Here is a 19,177-nt window from a genome sequence, read left to right on the forward strand (position 1 = left end):
GACCTGGCCTCTGAGTTCATCTTGATTCACAAAAGTCACAGACACTGAATATGAAGGTGCTCATGTCTTGAGTTCTAGCCTCAAGGTGATTGTCCTCTTGGCCAATGCTTTTCTCTTATTACATATTTCATATTTGCCTTGCAGCTCAGCCAAGGCCACGGGCCCTGATGCCTCCTTAGAGGGATGGGATCCTGGCCCTCACCACACATGCATACTCTTTGAAGCACCATTAAGACAAGTTGCCCTGTGATTTCCTCCCATCTCCATGCTTGACCAGCCACTTCCATATTTGGTAGCACCATCTTCAGAAAGTCCTCTCTTTCTCACCCGTAAACTTCAGTGTCCATGGCACAAAGTTGTAAGCCCCGGGGCTAATATCAAAGACACTTTAGAAGATGCCCCAGGAGATAATCCTTTTCCCTACATAGCCCAATGTAGTCCAAATGCCTCACTTCTCCCAAATTACTGTCCAATTTGATCTTCCTATTCTTTAACATCCAAGGAAATCACTGGCTCCCTTCCCAGGAAAGATTCCAGGGCCACAGAGAAATAAAAGTATTTTATCACATGGTTAGGTATTGCCTTGTTTTATTAATACGAGACTTGGCAAAAAAAAAAAAAAAAAAAAACTGAAATGGAGTTCTATAGGTTTCACTTAAATCCATATCATTATTTTATACTACTAAGCCCAGCTCTATATAGCCATGGAGACTTCTGCAGTTTCAGTTTTGGGTTTGGGGAATCTGAACATCTCATATGAGACTGGAGAAGGTTACATGCATGGTCCATCTCTCTCCAATTCCCAGCCACCGCTATCTCAAACCTCACTGTGGTTGACGATTATAGATCCATCCACCGAGTCTTAGCTAGCAATGCCACCTGAGAACCACTTAGAACATCTTTACTAGTAAGGATAGAAACTCCAATAGGGAACAGGACATATCTTGTACCCTAACACAACCACTCCCTCTTACAGGATCCAGTCCTCCACTGAGCAGAGTTGGAACTTGATGACACACAGTAACTGGAAAGTGGTGGATCCCCACGAAAGGCTATGGAAGGGGGTTGGTCAGGGGTAGAGCAGTCCACGACCCAGCACACACAGGATGTCATCATATGTCCGGGGTTGAACTTCCCTTACGCAAAGTCAGATGATCTTACATGAGTTTCCACAATGAGTCAAGCACTTCCACCCATGGCACCCAACCGCTCACATTCTGTTCCTGGAAGTCACTCCACTAAAACAGGTGTGATCTTTATCTCAGCTCAAAACATGGATCCAAGTGTAAGTTCCTGGAGGAAAAGGAACAGGGGGGCTTATTTTGCTGAGGGGGGCGGGGGAGAGAACTTCCTAAAAAATGCTATTTACAAACACAACATTTCAAGGCCAGGAAATAACAGAGAGTGCCTCTTGTTGACACAAGAGGTGGCTAACCTCATTCTTAAGACTGGTGTGGACCTGAGTTTCCCTGTCACTAGAGATAAATGAGTTTAGCCCTCAGATGAATCTCCTGGAATCCTTGGGGTCAATAAGGCTCATGTGACAACCAACGAAGAAGTACGAAAACAACAGATAAGCCTTGTAGTTTGGAGACAAGACCGACCAGAGTTTGAAAGCAGGTTCTGACATTTGGTTTTCTGAGCCTCTGTGTCCTTAGCAAGAAAAATGAAGGGAAATGATGTTTTCCTTAAATGATTATAAGAGATGGAAATAATAGTGGCTAATACTCGATAGGTTCTGCTTTTGTGCCGGGCACTGATTTAACATGCTTTTAAAATGAGACATCTGCACTTCAACATTATGAGGAGGATAGTATCAGGGCCTCCATCTCTGTCACTGAGTCGTGACAAGGTTAAATTATGTCTAAGACATGAGCCTTCGATGGCAGAACCTGGATCAAAAACCAGGGGCTCTGTCTTCACAGCTGGGTTGATATAGTCATGAGACGCTCTGGACACAGGCTCAGGGCAAACTGAGAGGCTAGGCAAAGGAACGCATGAGAATAGATGAGGGGCCTACAAAGTGAAACACACAGAACCTTCATCTCCTACCTTAATGGTGGTCATGTCCCACCCACTACCATATGGCAGATAATAAGGTACCTGGAAGACATGGTTTTCCAAATGACCCCAAAGTTGTCCTTATTCTGGCCCTTTCCACATCTACCCAGGCTACTCCATACAATAACACACCCCACCTGGCTCAAAAATACCCTCAATTATTCACAACCAAAGGCCTAAAAACCACTCACCCTGCTACTCTACAGATTATATTTCAGCTCTCTCCCCTAGAGCAATTGCCAGAGGTCTCTCTTCCCTCTCTTCAAGCACAGTGCTGGGCTTAGAACTCAAGTCTTGAGCGTGTTAGGCAGGTGCTTTGGCACTGAGATACATCCTGCTCTTTTTCTGAAAGTCCTAACCTACATGTGTCTTGGAGCCAACAAGCTCTGGAATCCTGATCACTCTTTCTGGAACATCCATGGGAACCCTCGGTGCTGTCATACTGAGCAGATGATGAGAAGAAACAAGCCCTCCACCCCCAACTCTCCAGTCACGTAACACAAACCAGACAGTACATATGTTGTACTGTATTATGGCTGGGCCAGCCTTAAAAAGAGAGGGCAAGGCTGTGGTAACCACAGAGTCACAGAGTATGACTGCCCTAGCATGGAGTCTTCTGTGTCTATAAGAACGGGTGCTTTTGACTATGAGCTGTAGAGCATTTTAAAAATAAAGACAAAGGATAGGGAAATGGTGTGGTGTTAGGTCTCAAATCCAGACAAAGTGGACCTAGCCACCAGGTTCTCCAGCATCTCCAGGTGTAAATCTCTAGGACTTGAACCACTCACTCTGCTGAAGAGGCTCTGTCCTTGGCCTACCTATGACCTTGTTTGGTCCCAATTCCCTACTTCTGAAGGTGAGACCAAGCACAGTCTTTTCACTCTGACAAAGTAACTTGGCCACCATAATTTGGGATATCCAGACCCAATGTGGAGGGAAGAAGGGTCCAGACCAAGGGAGCAGAATTCATAATTCTCATTGTTAGCGGGACAAAAAGGAAGGAGAATAGGTCCCTTACAAGACCTGAAACCTGCAAGTGGTGCTGTAGTGGATGCCCTAATCAAGAAGGAGAATGGTTTCATCTGGCAGGGCTAGCAGATAAGTGGGAAAGAGCACAGACAGAAGGCAAGCCCTGTTTGGACCACAGCAAGTCCCTTTAAAGGAGCTTGGGTTGGGACGTAGACACACTGAGAAGGGCCTCAACATCCAGACTAGGCTGACCTCACAAAGGTAACACATCAAGATTCTCAAGTTAGCACCTAAAGCCACTTTAGGTCAGACATTATCCTTCATGACCGCCTTTTTAAAATCTCTGTTAGAATTCAAAGCCTATAGATGAACAGAGAGAGATGGTGCTGCCGTGTAGAGGCTTAGAAGGCCCAGGTTCAAAAAGGATGCTTGTTCCAGGAGCCTAGGAAAACTCAAACAATGTGAAATGCACTTGTAAAATATAGTCCTGGATTTGTCAGATCTGCCACTGTCCAAGTCAAGAAAGGCATTATAAACCAACATGACAGGTAGAAATTCATTATATTTAATGACTGTCCTGGTCATTTTCTATTGCTGTGAAGAGACACCATGACCAAGGCAACTCTTATAAAAGTATTTAGTTAGAGGCTTGCTTACAGTTTTAGAGGTTTAGCCCATTCTCATAACGGTGGGGATCGTCAGTACACCATGAGCTGGAGCAGTAGCTGAGAGCCACAATCTGATTCACGGGCCAAGAGAGAAACACTGGACTTAGCATGGGCTTTTGAAACCTCAAAACCCGGGCGGGAGAGATGGCTGAGTGGTTAAGAGCACTGACTGTTCTTCTGAAGGTCCTGAGTTCAAATCCCAGCAACCACATGATGGCTCACAACCATCTGTAATGAGCTCTGATGCCCTCTTCTGGTGTGTCTGAAGACAGCTACAGTGTACTTACATAAGAAATAAATAAATCTTTGGGCCAGAGAGAGAAGAAAAGTGTCTGAAGACAGCTACAGTGTATTTACATATAATAATAAATAAATATTTAAAAAAAGAAACCTCAAAACCCACTCCCAAGTGACACACTTTGTCCAACGAGGCCACATCTACTAATCCTTCTAGTCTTCTCAAATAGCACCACTCCCTGGTGACTGAACATTCAACTATACCAGCCTATGGAGCCATTCTTATTCAAACCAACACAATGACATGGCTCTCTTTATAGCAAACCAAACCCCAAACCATCACAAAATGATATGTGCTACTCCAAAATCAAGATACCTGTGCATCAATCCTCGCCTCTGTAGTGAGCCTCAAAACTTAAAGAATTCCTTGAGAAATACAATAATGTAAATAATGAAATTAACAGGTGAGATGAGAAAGGAAAATAATTGTTTGACAAAAACAAAAAAACAAAAAAAAAAAGCTCCACATAAAAATGAGCTTCATATAAAAATAATACTCTGAGCCGGGCGTGGTGGCACATGCCTTTAATCCCAGCACTCGGGAGGCAGAGGCAGGCAGATTTCTGAGTTCGAGGCCAGCCTAGTCTACAGAGTGAGTTCCAGGACAGCCAGGGCTATACAGAGAAACCCTGTCTCGAAAAACCAAAACCAAAACCAAAAAACAAAAACAAAAAACAAACAAACAAAAAAAAACCTCTGATTAAATTAAGAATTCATGCTCAAAACCTTCCCCCTTTACCTCCCAAAGAAGGAGCACCAGAGGCTGGAGAGATGGAAGAGCAGTTAAGAGCCCATGATGGTTTTGCAGAAGACCCAGGTTCAATTCCTAGCACCCATGTTCAGCAGCTCACAACCGTTAGGTAATCTAGCTACAGGGGCATAGAAACCTGTGACCTCTGCAGGTACCTGCCGTCATGTGCACACAGACACACATAGATACACAATTAGGAAAAAGGAAAATATGTTTTTGGAAATCAACACTGAATGTCTCTGCCTGTTTGTTTGTTTGGTTTGTTTTGTTTTTGTTTTAACAACTGAAATTAGAGGCAGACTCATTAGGGCTGGCCTGCTCCCCTTGCTCATGTAGGTGGCCCTCTTCTGAGAACAGTACCACCATGGTATTAGCTTTTATTTTTGATGGCTACTTAAAATTCACATCAAATAACAAACTGTGAACATTTAAAATCCACTGTGGGCATTTAAAAGTACATGTAAGCTAGCCTTATACTCTGCTTCCAAAGGCGGAATGCACCTTTATTTGGCTGAAATTCTAAGAGACGAGTAAATAACTTTTGTTTTGTTTCAGGATTATTTTTGTTTGTTTGTTTTAATATGTATCTATTTCTCAATTTACTTTTTAAAAAAAGATTTATTTATTTATTTATTTATTTATTTATTTATTTAATATGAGTACACTGTAGCTGTCTTCAGACATACCAGAAGAGGGCATCAGATCTTATTACAGATGGTTGTAAGCCACCATGTGGTTGCTGGGATTTGAACTCAGGACCTCTGTAAGAGCAGTCAGTGCTCTTAACCACTGAGCCATCTCTCCAGCCCCTCAATTTACTTTTGAAAACCAATTTCTACAGGAGAAAACAAAAAAATCGTTGCATCTTATAAAAACCCCGTAAACTAGGTAAACTTATAAACAAAAGAAATTAGTCTCTCTCTCTCACAGGTCTGAAGGCCGGGAAGTCCAGAGTTAAGGTGCTGGCAAATCTGGAATCTGGTAAAGGCCTTTGCTTGCTCCCCTCACTGTGTGTCCTCGTGTGTTAGGAGGGACAGAGCTCCCAGCCTCACCCTCGGGGCTCTATCCTTATGACTCACTCTCCTCAATCATACACACCCCAACCAAGCTCCATCTAAGGGTGTCACCATTCAAATTAGGAATTCAAGGAGACACAAACATTCAAACCTCGGCAATCGAGGCAGAGGAGGATGCAGAAGTCATGATGGAATGGAAGGGAGGCAGCTTGCCCATAGCCCCTCCCAGCAGGATTCTTCCTTCCTCTTCTTGCTCCCTCAGATTGCACAGGTGTTTCATAAAGGCTCCTGCAGATGAACAGGAAGCCTGCCAGGGTGGCACTCTCCAGGGAATCTATTTACTTAAAGCAGTTCTCTTTTAAAAAAATGTTTGCAAAAGACTCTGTTTCCGATCTATGTTTATTAAGGATTTTTTTCAAGGGGAGATAGGAAGAGGAAACAGTTTAAACTACAGAAATTAATCTCTCCTGCAAATTCATCTTAGAAAATTAAGTGTTAAAATGAGATCTCAGATGTTAATACTGTTTTTCTTGGGCTTTAATAAGGGACTTGATGTCATTTGAGCCTAACATGAGAAAATGAAACACAAAATTCACATTTATCAGAAAGAGAAAACCAAGTTGATGGTCTTTTCCCAGTTGACTTATCAGGGTATCTCCCAAAATAATCAATGCCCTGTCTCACGTAAGACATATTTGCTACAATTTTTTAAATGTGTTTGTTACAATTTTAAAAAATGATTTGCAAATGGAAAAGCCCCCGGTCATGAATTACTTCTAATTATGTTTTTTTTCTATTTTTCATGCTCAAAATAAATACAAGGGAAGACACAAATTCTCCAGGTGACAAGTGAATGAGAGCCCCAGACAGAATTTAATCAACAATTCTTACCTTGGGCACAAAAGACCGAGTATAAGGTTTGAATTAACAAGGGCTAGGCACCAGGAAGTCAACCCAGATAACAGGGGATGGTGTTCGAATGTCAGTGTCTTGCTGAGTGAACTCTTCATCCGTCATCCGTGTTCCCCTGTGAAATTGAAAGAGCACATCTGCGTGTGGCATCGAGTAGTTGGCGCAGCCAGGGAGAGAAACAAACTATCCTAAGCTTAGCTCCAGCTCAGCCCTGGCATCTGCCAGCTCAGCCCTGGCATCGCCTGTTTTCCGAGCCCCTTCCCCTGTGTCTCAGGTTCAGAATAAGGGAAAGCATTTGCCCTCTTGGTATAATAGCAGAGCCTGCACTGAGAGCATCTCCCTCCCCATGCTATGGGTACAGTGAATGAAGTCCTCCATTCACAGCAAATGTGCCCAAACCTGTTGGATGCCATTAAGTGCGAGTGTCAGACACACTCACTCTTCTGTTAATTCCCCATGATTCCTCACAAAACTCAAGTCTACTATAGAGATGTCCGTCTTAGAAGTGCACATAATCTCCTGAAGAACAAGTTTCTGCTGCATTCTCAGTGCTGGCCACCACTAGGGTTAAACTGGGGCCGAACAGAGCCATAGGTATCAGTGCCTTCTCAGAGTCCTCAGGTAATCCTAAGGCTCTTTGAGGCCTGTAGCCTGGGCATTTGCTGCTGTGCATAGTCACCAACCTGTGTGGCCTGTTGGATGCTGACATGGGCTTATGGGAGGAAGACAGACCATGTATCATTCTATCATCATCCCCCCATCCACACATCAGTCCCCCCAACAAACCATCAAATGACAGCTCCCTCAGATGCTGGAGCCTAAATCTAGATGGAAGATGCCAACTGATGAAGCTTGGGCTCAGTCGGATTGGGTTGGCTTGCTTTCAGCTGTGATGATAATGGGTATAAAGGATTCTCTAGGGTAGGTGAGATTAAACCCCATGGCCACTGCTGTCTTGGGAGCTAGGACTCTGGGCTATGCCAGGACCAGAAACCAGCACTTCAACTCAACTTAGTCTTTCTTCCTTCCTTCCTTTCTTTCTTTCCTTTTTTTTTGGACAGGGTTTCTCTGTGTAGCTGTCCTGGAACTCACTCTGTAGACCAGGCTGACCACGAACTCAGAAATCCACCTGCCTCTGCCTCCCAAGTGCTGGGATTAAAGGCGTGCACCACCACTGTCCCTTCCTTGTATTGTGCTTGAGTTTTGCAAAGAGCAGGAGGTTACAATTTTCCCGTCTGAGGAAATTCTGACTTGAGGTCCTTGACCCCCATCTATTTAGAAGCCTGACAGTGAGGCTGTCTCTTGTTCCCTCCCACTGAGGGTCACCTCCAGATGAAATCTGAGAGCAGATGAAGAAACCACAGGCATTCAGTGGACTGGAACTGATGTATGTAATATGTGGTCACCTGATACACATACACACATGTACTCGCACCCTCATGCAGAGAAGGAGGGCCTGGCACTGCCTGGGGAACTGGGACCATCAGAGACAGTCTTTGGAGCCCACTTCCACAGAGGACTGTCATACATGACACTAGATGTGGTCATCAGCTTACTAAGGACAAAGCACAGGAACCTGGGTTACCTGAGAGATTTGGGGACATTATGAAGATTCTTCTCTTTGTTCAAGGGGCTGTATTTATTTGGTAGAAATTTTTCTCATTTTAAAGTTACCACCCATGCCTCAAGCCCCATTGTCCCAATGCATCAGATAAAGATATCAACATCTTATAACTCCTTCTACCTGCCTCCTCTCCAACTCTATCTCTGCCTGAACAGTCAGCGGGAATCCCTGCTTTGGGTTCAAAATTGCTTGGTATTTTTGTGACTAGGGATCTTTTTCCACTTCTTTTTTTTTTTTTTGTCTGGGAAACGGACCACAGGGAAGCCTGGACAGGGTAAGCTGACCACAATAGAGAAGCAGATGTGGACCAGCAGAGGAGTGAGGGCTGAGTCTGTCATGGGAATCCTCAGGAAAGTGGACCAGGGCACACAGGAGGGACTGAGGATGCTCTTCTGTGTGCCCACGAGTACCCTCTGGGTTCTTTCTTCCCAGGCTATGGAAACAGCTCCAGCTCTCCCCTCACACTTCCTTAACCTTGCCCATCCCCCAGGTTTCCCCTCAGGTTTCGTGGGTCATTCATAATAAATGCCCAGTTTGCTTCCGAGTCACCCAGTGCTCTGCTGTGCACTGGAGACCCTCCCCTAGTTCTGTCCTTTGAGATCCTCGACTCACCAGGGATCTAGGATCCAAGAAGCAACAGTAATCAAGGGAAGGACAGGCACTTCTGGGAAAGGTCTAGGAGCATCTACCAAACCTGTGTGGGGACTCCTGTTATGAAAAGAACCCATTTTCCAAAGTGGACTTGGCAATGGGGTGGGATGGGGATAAGAAGGGGGGGAGTCTACTATACTTCTTCATATCACCACCTCATATCACTTCCAGCTATCAGCTTTATGTAACTTGATTTTACCCATGTAGAGACTCGATGTAATTTGGCGTTTGGTGATTACGTGTGCTATGTACCGTGTAACAACTTAATAAAAGCATAGAGAGTCTTACAACAAGAGATTAAGTGGCCTAGAATCCACCCTTTAATCTTCCAAGCAGAACGTTCTAAAGTAAAGCCTACAGGATGGGCAATTATCAAGATGTTCTCCTCCTCTGTACTGAAGGCAGAGATCCTCGCCAGCCCCAGGGCAAGGCTGTTTGTGTCCTGAAGCATACATGAAGCTCAAGCCAGACTTTTAGGAGCCTAATTTTGGGGCAAAATCTAGCAGGTCATCTCATCCTCCTTCATTGTTTAAAAAGGCCTACTCCTTTCTGATGGCCATAAGATATAGCACTGTCACTCCTAGGAGGAAACATTTAAAAGCAGGAGCCACCTACTGCCTGGGTGCCAAAGGGCTGCCATTTACGCGTACACCCACTCCTCTGCATTCTTCTGTCATACTCTAGCCTTGGAAAGGCAAAAGAACATGGTGACTCAGAGCATGACCTCGGGTCTACTGTGCACTAAGGAATCCTATGAATCATAATCTTGTCCCTGTCATTGGCTACACCACTGACTAGCCATGTAGCTTTGAGCAAGGTATCTGGTCTCGCTACGTTCAAAAGCAGAACTTAGTAAAAGCACCATCCCTCATGGGTTGCTGTCAGAATTAAACAGTGATTCATTTAGTTCATGGGATTCACTTGGCCAGCTCTTGACCCTATGTCAGAAACACAAAAGGAAGAGTGGAGAGCTGTCAACATAATAGCAGAACTCAAGCACCCAGGCCTCAGTCCCATCCACAGAAATCCAACTTGAAACTCACAGGCAAGCATGCCACTCTTGAAGAAAACAGTTATTATTCAGGGCATGGATTAAGAAGGAAAACTAAGAGAATAAGTAAGAAATGATGAGCACCAGCCTATGGCCACATACCATACCACACTTCAGCATTCTAGACTTGCCTTAGCACCTCCTTCAACATTCACATACAAGTACACTTGGTAACGACTACTCTGTAGGGTCAACAGAAGTAAGGACAGTAGCAGGGTTAGCATGGGAAGGCAGGGCCTTGCTCAGGACCAAAGTCCAGTGTGTGATTGGCTTTCCCTATACTGAGCTAAATACTGGGTTTCCTTCTCCTATAAAAGACCAATTTTAGTACATTATGTCTACTTCATAAAGAAACATGCAGAGTGCTAAAATGTGTTTGTTACAATAGCAGAGAGAGAGAGAGAGTCACAAAACTAAGGACAAATTGAAGGGACTCAATTTGAATCCAGAAGTGGTAGTTCAGGTGGCATGTGGAAACTCAAGGCAAGACAGAGGCTGAGGTCAAGGAGCCCAAGGGTCTCCTACATAAAGAGGGAGGGAGGTGTGGGACAAAGAACATGAGAACTGGCAAGTCACCGCTTATCAGTGTTCCACTGAGCAGGGGCTGGGGGTGGGGGCGTTCTCAGAGCTCCTCCCCACCTCCTCCACACTTCCTAGTTACTTCAGTGACAGCAGGAGATGGAAACTGCTTTTAGCAAACTACAGTAGCAAACAGTACTTAAGCTGCTTACTTACGTGAGATAGGAGTTAAAAATATCTCTGTGCACGCAGTAAGTGTTTCTTCAGAGGGTAGCTTGGTCTTTCATGGATAGAATTTGTTTCAGAGATAAAGCTGTCCTATGGCAAAACATATCCAACAATTTCATTACCCAAGATGTAATAAAGATAGGTAACAACTTCTATGTGCCCTACAAATGAGGTTGAGTGTGTGTGTGTGTGTGTGTGTGTGTGTGTGTGTCCATCCTTCCCTCTTTCCATCTTAAGGAGATGAATTTTCTTTAGGTTGGAAAATATGATTAAGCCAGAGCTCTCAGAGAGGAATTAAAAAACCTGACTACTCCCATGGGTATCATGACCAATTCCACTAACAAGTGTCACCCTGCCAGTCAGGTATAAGTTCTAGCAGCTGAGGCCCCTTTGATACTTCACTGGAACACCTTTAAATTCTGCTCAAGATCACCAAACTGTGTGTCTGCAGGAAACTTCAAGTCCTGGGCACACCTACCATAGATCAGAAATGCTCCCTAAGGTCACAGAAAACATCAATAGCCCCAAACACCATATTCAACTCTAGATGTCATCTCTCCCAGATCATGGCCCTCCTTAGCTCTCATGCAGTGCTTCCCTCTGTGTGCTGGGACAGAGGATGAGAGCATGCATGGTCTGTTGGATGCCTCCCAGGACCTCTGCCGACTGAGTGCTGTGCTCACCTTCCTCTGTCCCTTCCTCTGGGAGCCTGCTCGGACTCCCAACCACACAGATACACACCTGGTCAGGGCTCATGCTATTATGTTCTCTCCTGGGCGAGGGCCAAAGTCTCACATTATTTTACTAATATCTACTTCCCTCACCACACTTCAAATTCCACTTCCTACATTTATCAGCAAGGATTTAGTTTCTCCAGAACACCTAACCTTTGGGTGAGCTCGGTGGGATGTCAGAAGGCTTCGTACACCCTCGGGGATCTTCTGCCACGTGGACTGAGAAAAAGGCTGGAACCTGCCCAACAGAGTAAATAGAGTAGAACATTATGCAGCTACGAAAAAGGATGCTGACCTAACATACTTAAAAAATATGGTTGAAACTTAACCAGAAACAGCACACCTATCATTTTAATGCTGGCATCACACCTACACCCGAGGGAAGTGGCAGTGCCAGCAACAACGTGCTGTGCCCAGTGCCTGCCTATAACCAGCTCTTCTTTGGACTTCATTCATTTTTAGGGAATTCACTAATGAGCAAACTCTGCTTCTTTACCCTCAAATTGTAATTTAAAGACTTACTCTCAATTGTCTTCTGCCACAAAGGCTTTGTTTTACATCTCGTCACCATTTGGCCACTCAGAGCCCAAACATAAGCATGAACTTGAAAAGGTCTTCCAGCTTCTTACACGCTGTGCTTTTTCTCCCTTCCACAGATTCCTGGATTCCTCTGTGCAGGATACTGCTACCTTCCCACCCAAGTCCCCACTCTTAACTCCCAACCACTTACCTTGAATGAACTTCAGTGCTGATGTCTCCAGGAGTCCTTCTGGAGCTGAGCCCACCCCTATAGAGGCCAGCTGACCTATGTGTTGTTCATTTCACAACACCTCTGATAGTGGACACTGGCCCCTGCTGGTTAATGTGTCCCCTGCTGGTTAATGTGTCCCCTGCTGGTTAATGTGTCCCCTGCTGGTTAATGTGTCCCCTAGACTGAAACCCAGGCTGAGACTCTGGTTATCTTATCTCAACTTCAGTGTGTAATGCCAACACTAAGGAGACTGAAGTGGGAGGATTGTGAGTTTGAGGCTAGCCTGGGCTATACAGCAGAACCCAATCTCAGAAAAGGACAACAATAATACTCATTTCAGCTCACAGTAGGTACTGAATACCACCGTGGGGTTTAAAGAGCATTGTTTGAGACTCTGGAGGAGTGACTCAGTAGTTAAGAGCATTCACTGCTCTTCCTGAGGACCTAGGTTCAGGTCCCAGCACCCACACCTTCAATTCCAGTGCCAGAAGATCCACTTCCGCCCTCCACAGGAACCTGCCCTCACATGATGCACAGACACATACTCGGGCCCATAAAACAAATCTCTAAGAAATTATATTATTTGAGTAGTGAATTCATTCATACTGGTTGGGTATCAAATCCTAAATTCTGAGATCACGAAGCTAAAGGCGCACACAGAAATTTGATGATGAAAAGTGCAGATGCGATTTCCTTAAAAGCTTTCAAAGAATTTTAACAATTTGGGTAAAATCCTTCTCTCTGTGAATGCGTGAGAAGCACTAGAATGCCATGAGAATTTATGATGTTTACAAGGACATTGAGTGTGGAGAGCGGTGCTGTGAGCAATCACCATTATAAGATGGCACTGGCTTCCGCTGTGCCTAACTAGTAAACAAGCCTTGTGCGCAAGTGCTAGAGTGAACTCACGCCTAGTTACTGCCCATCTCAGGGCGTAGTAATGAGGTGATGGGCGAGCAACAAATCAGGAGCTGACACGCCACACCAGGTGCTGAAACACTACGCTGAGGGCTATATAAGCAGCACCATTTTCCGGGGTCTGGGTCTTCCCTCCTTAAGAAGCAATAAAGCTTGCTGCAGAAGAATCCGGTTGTCCGAGTGTGTACTTGCCGGCAAGAACGATAGCTTGGGACAATTGAGAACAGAGAGAGAGCTGTCCATCAGCAGACTCTGGAAGCCTGGAGTAATTGATGGGACCACTGTGCTAATGACCCCAGGCATCTCCACCTGTGTGTAGTTCACTCTCATCATTCTCCCTTCACACCCTTCTCTGGAACAAGCATGCTCAGTAGTCCCTAAGAACATGAGGCTGAGTAGGACTGAGTCCACACATCTCCTACTGACCAGGGAAAACACTGAGCAGCAAGGGCCTGCACCCTCAAGGCACGGCTGCATTTCAGAAAACGTTATAGCCATAATTTCTGCTCACTCTAAGAATCTTATGAGAAATACAGCAAATCTTTAAAAACAGCCACCTGCTAGACACATAGGCCTTGAAAATACTGTGGTCGCATACAAGGAATAGAGCTGTGCCACACGCCGTCTCTGTGATTCTCCTCATCACAGACAAGAAGAGTTGTGAAGGCAGGTGACATGCTGCAGAGAGGGAGACGGGAAGGAGGGCTGTCTCCCTTTCCTTTGAGACTACATTCTTCACTCTGGTATTCAAAAGGCTTTGTACATCTCCCACTAAAATCTGGAAAACCTACAATTCAGTCTATCATATGACCCAGAAATAACACTCCTTGGCATAGGCTCAAAGGTCTCGACATCCTACGCCACAGACACTTGCTCAGCAAGGTGTATTTCCAGCCCATGCACGGTAGCAAGAGATGAAGGAATAAGGGAAACGTGGTACACATACACTATTCAACTGGAATGAAAAACAATGAAATCATGGAATTTTCAGGTAAGTGGATGGCACTGGAAAAGATGATATTGAGCGAGGTAATCCAGACTCAGAAAGACAAACATTTCACGGAGGTTCTCTCTTGTCAGAGGCTCCTAGCTCCCAATCTCCAGATGTGAGTTGTGTAGCGTGAGTAACAGAGGAATAGTATACAGGGGATATGAAGGGGGAATGGGGAAAGTGGGAAGGAGCTCTCACTGGGAAAGGCGGGGAAGGCCAATACAGAAAGAGAAGGAAGAAGGAGGGATAAATAGCACCAAGGTTGTCTGATGAAGCCCATACGGGCCGGTTTTGTGTGTCAACTTGACACAAACTGGAGTTATCACAGAGAATGGAGCCTTCCTTGAGGAAATGCCTCCATGAGATCCAGCTGTAAGGCACCTTTTCAACTAGTGCTCAAGGAGATAGGGCCCATTGTGGGTGGTGCCATCCCTCGGCTGGTAGTCTTGGGTTCTATAAGAAAGCAAGCTGAGCAAGCCAGGGGAAGCAAGCCAGTAAGCAACATCCCTCCATGGCCTTTACATCAGCTCCTGCCTCCAAGTTCCTGCCCTGTGTGAGTTCTAGTCCTGACTTCCTTTGGTGATGAACAGCAGTATGGAAGTGTAAGCTGAATAAACCCTTTCCTCCCCAACTTGCTTCTTGGTCATGATGTTTTGTGCAGGAATACAAACCCTGATTAAGACAAAGCCTCAATATTGTTTTATATTAACCTAAAATAATTATACACAATATGTATGCATGCATGTGTGTATGTGTGCGGGGGGGGCAGACAGACAGAGACAGTGGCAAACAGAGACAGTGACAGAGAGAGGGGAGAGAGAGCTTAAATGAAGTTGTGACATTTGAGCTGACAATATTCCTTACAAGAACAGTATTCTAACCAACTGTACCAGGCATGAGAAACTTCCTTTTGAGTGGTTGGTCAGTACAGTCCAAATGACTCCCAAAACAATATAGGCCATTAATGTTGCCCTGAGATGCCCCTCAGAGGTTGATGGTAATACCCTATTCCTGAAGATATTAACCACTTAGGATACAGGACTTGGATTATTTGAACTGATCTGAAAGCATCCTCCATGCAGTCTAGATTATATAGTATCATAAAGGCCCACAAAAGCCCCCAAGGGAGAGGAGCAATTACTGGTCCTACCCAGGTATGATACCTATAAAACACAATGACCAGCATAGCAAGATATCCACAAGAGTGTATTAGTGGCACTCACATGTTGGCAGTAACCAACAGCTGTCCAGGTGGACTTAAAATCTACTCAACAGAAGGGCAATCACGGCTAATCCTAGAAACCTAGCTTGGGTAATGAATGAGGTTATGAATATTAGAAGAGAATCTACTATTGCCTCTTTGCTAAACCAGCATATTTCTTTAACTGCATTACAAATTGTATCCTTAACCACAGGTAAGTGTAGCTATCATCCCTCATCAAAGAGGCTTCTCCCTACAGAAAATAGGTACCTTCACAGAAAACCACAACTGGACTCAGTGAAAAGATCAGTGGATGGTGGGGAGCCCGGCCCCAGAAGATACATATCCTATATCTATGGACCAGAGGACACATCAGAAGAGAGTGCACATGAATGTGTAACAGAAAAAAAAAAAGGCATCAATTTGAGAGTGGAAAGAGATGGGAGGGGTTTAAGGAAGAAAGGGAAAGGAGAAAGTGAATTATATTGAGAAGATAAAAAGTTAACTTTTAAACCATTGGGCTGACTACAGAATGAGAGAAAAATTTTACTACCAATACTCAGACAAGAGATGAACATCTAGAATACATAAAAAACTAAAAAAAAAGAAATCAAAAAAAGGATCCAGTTAATAAATGGGCTGGTAAACTGAATACGGTTCTCAAAGAAATCCAAATGGACAGTAAATGATGGAGGAAAAGATCAGCACTCTTAGTCATCAGGGAAGGCCAATGAGCAGCTTTGAGAGTCAATCCTACCATTCAACACCAGCAGCTATCAGCAAGGAAACAAATGAGAACACAGGCAAGGCCGTGGGAGAAGGAGCCTTTCACTCACTCACCCGTGTGGGAGCGGGAACTGGTGCAGCCACCATGGAAATCAGTGGGCAGTCTCTCCAAACACAAAAAGTAGGACTGCTATGAGACACAACTGCTCCACTCCTCGGAGTTTTCTAAGTCAGCATACCACGGGGATATCTGCACACCCATGTTCGTTGCTGTGGTATCTACGAAAGCTAGGAACTAGAACCAGCCTCTGTGCCCATCAACAGACGAATGGATACATGTGTGGTGTGTGTGTGGTGTGTGTGTGGTGTGTGTGTGGTGTGTGTGTGTGGTGTATGTGTGGTGTGTGTGTGGTGTGTGTGTGGTGTGTGTGTGGTGTGCGTGTGGTATGTGTGTGCCAATACAAATGTGAAAAACATTCACAATGGGGTTTATTCTGCCACAAAGAAAATAAAATCCTAAAATGGGTGGTGGTGTCATATGCCTTTAATCCCAGCACTTGGAAGGCAGAAACGTGTGTGTCTCTGTAAGTTTAAGGCCAGCCTGGTCTACAGAGTGAGTTCCAGGACAGCCAAGGCTACACAGAGAAACCCTGTTTCAAGAAAAAAAAAAAAAACCCTCCCCCAAACCAAACAAAACAAAAACACCCAAGAAAGAAAGAAAGAGAGAGAGAGAGAGAGAGAGAGAGAGAGAGAGAGAAAGAAAGAGAAAGAAAGAAAGAAAGAAAGAAAGAAAGAAAGAAAAGAAAGAAAGAAAAGAAAATCCAGACATTTGAAATGGAATTGAAAATAATCATGTCAATCAAACAAAGTCAGATTCACAAAGACATGGGTTTTTTTGTTTTTTTGTTTTTTTTATCATGTAGGTCATAAAACTAGAAAGGAAATTCTACTGGCTAGTTTTATGTGGACTAGACACAGACCAAAGTCACCCGAGAGGAGATAACCTCAATTTAAAAAATGCCTTCATAAGATTAGGCTGCAAACAAGCCTGTAGGATATTTTCTTAATTAGTGATGGATGGGGGAGGGCCCAGCCCATTGTGGGTGATGCCATCCCTGGTCTGATGAACCTCAATTCTATTTAAAGAAAGAAAGAGAGAGAGAGAGAGAGAGGAAGGAAGGGAGAGAGAGAGAAAAGGTAGGTAGGTAGGTAGGTAGGTAGGTAGGTAGGAAGGAAGGAAGGAAGGAAGGAAGGAAGGAAGGAAGGAAGGAAGGAAGGAAGGAACCAAGCAACCAAGCAGGCAGGCTGAGCAAGTCATGGGGAGCAAGCCAGTAAGCAGCACCTCTCCATGGCCTCTGTATTATCTCCTGCCTCCAGGTTCCTGACTTGTTTGAGTTCCTGTCCTGACATCTTTCACTGATGAGCAGTGATGTGGAAGTGTAAGCCAAATAAACCCTTCTCTCCTCAAGTTGCTTTGGTCATGGTGTTTCATCCAGCAATGATAACACTAACCAAGATAGACATCATGTAAAAAGATAGCTCGGGGCAGCTGCTGGGAGGAGGGGAGTGGGGGACATGTGACAAGAGAGCACAAGGGTCGCAGGGTAAGGAAGGGGAACGGCAGGGAGCTAGAGGGATGGGGTGGGGGGAGAGTCTGGCATGAGAAGAACAAAATATATATGAAGATGTCATAATGAGATCCATTACTTTGTTATCTTAAAAACCTTAAAGGGCCCTTGGGCCCCTCATCCCTGCAAGCCGAGCACTGACTGCCTCCAGTGTTAAGCTAACAGAGTCTCACGAGATGGTTCTCATGCACCCCTGTGAGGGGCTGGTCCTGCTGGCTGCTGTGAACGAGCAGCCAAAAAAGAAAGGACAAGGGACTATAGCCACCAAGGTTCCAGACATCTGTCTCTGTGATCAGCTAAACTTGTCAAGGGGTGTGTGTGTGTGTGTGGAAGCTCCCCCAAGCACATGAAAGCACAGCCATCAGCGAATGCAGGGCTCCTCCCTACCCCATGTCCTTGCCAGCATATGTTGTTATGTGAAAACAGCTTCCTTGAAAAGATAGCATTTAAGGCCACTCCTCTAGTGGAAAGGTGACCAACTGACTCAGCGTAAGGCTTTCCCACAATGCAGGACCTTGGGGACTAAAGCCAAGACAGCCATAAGCCAACTGGATGATGGCCTTTCTGTGGTCACAATTCTTTGTCATTGTGGATTATGGCATGACTTAAATAAGCGTAGTCCAGTTAGGTCCAAAGTCACCTGTTTAGAATGACTGGGCACACTGAATTTGCTGCCTCATCTGAAATGGCTGAATACCCTCTCACCTGCCCATGTTGCCTGCCATGCCTCCACTGACTGAACATTCCTGGAACTCTCTTCTGCCTTTTTAGTCTCCACGGTACTGCCACAGTTATCCTCATATCCTGGACACTGGGACTCAGCAGTTTCCCACAAACTCATCATATTGATGAAGGCTGACAAAGCCCCCTCTCTTCTTATCTCCCATCCCCCGTCCTCCACTAACTCAACCATGAACCAGTCTTGTTCAGGGCCCACATGAAGAAGCCATTCTCGTTTATTCTCCAAACTTATCTGTAAATTTCTGCCTTGTCAAAATCACTCTGTGTGTGCATGCATGTGTGTGTGTGTGTGTGTGCATGAATATGCACATGTATTTTTATTCTGTGCTATGTTGCAAGTTGTCAGAAGAATAGGAGAAATGTGTTAGGTGTTAAGTTAGTCTCCATTCCAGGTGTGGCGAGCAGGTTATCAATCCTAACACTCTCTCACACACTCAATATCCAATCTCCTCCATTCATTCTGTTTGACTCAGTAAACATGAGGCAATTCGTACATCAGCCAAAACTGAGGATCAGCTGGCTGGCTACATGAAGATGCTCATCAGAGGGGACCTGAATGGATACATGAATGCAGATGCCATCTGACATGTTCAGAAGCAGCAGGGTCCCTCTGCTCTCTGTGGGACTTAACTTCTATCTGCTCTATTCACCTCCTGCATTGGTCTACTGTTGAGAGCATACCATGATCCGGGTCATGTTAAGCAGGATGGGGTTACGTCAACCTTCCTGTCTAGTTTGTT

The 19,177-nt window shown here is 44.9% G+C and overlaps 1 protein-coding gene across 12 annotated transcripts in view; it reads right to left on the reverse strand.

The window, feature by feature from the left end:
* Positions 1 to 724: 724 nt before the first annotated feature.
* 4430402I18Rik (RIKEN cDNA 4430402I18 gene) overlaps positions 725 to 19,177 on the reverse strand; it is a 50,195-nt gene continuing 31,742 nt past the window's right edge. For 4 of the 12 annotated variants that reach the window (NM_001374140.1, NM_001374153.1, NM_001374154.1 and 1 more), the window contains 3 exons: positions 11,635 to 11,719; positions 10,736 to 10,837; positions 6,144 to 6,789 (listed from right to left, as the gene is read on the reverse strand). In NM_001374140.1, coding sequence (NP_001361069.1) covers positions 10,748 to 10,837; positions 11,635 to 11,719 — 175 coding nt within the window. In that variant the 3' untranslated portion in view covers positions 6,144 to 6,789; positions 10,736 to 10,747. Of the gene's footprint in view, positions 1,294 to 5,517; positions 6,051 to 6,143; positions 6,790 to 10,735; positions 10,838 to 11,634; positions 11,720 to 19,177 lie in introns of those variants that run through there. The other 8 variants (XM_011247274.3, XM_011247272.3, XM_030250980.1 and 5 more) reach the window with 6 other exon arrangements.

This window comes from Mus musculus, chromosome 19 (genome assembly GCF_000001635.26).
Source record: "Mus musculus strain C57BL/6J chromosome 19, GRCm38.p6 C57BL/6J".
Taxonomy (NCBI): Eukaryota; Metazoa; Chordata; class Mammalia; order Rodentia; family Muridae; genus Mus; species Mus musculus.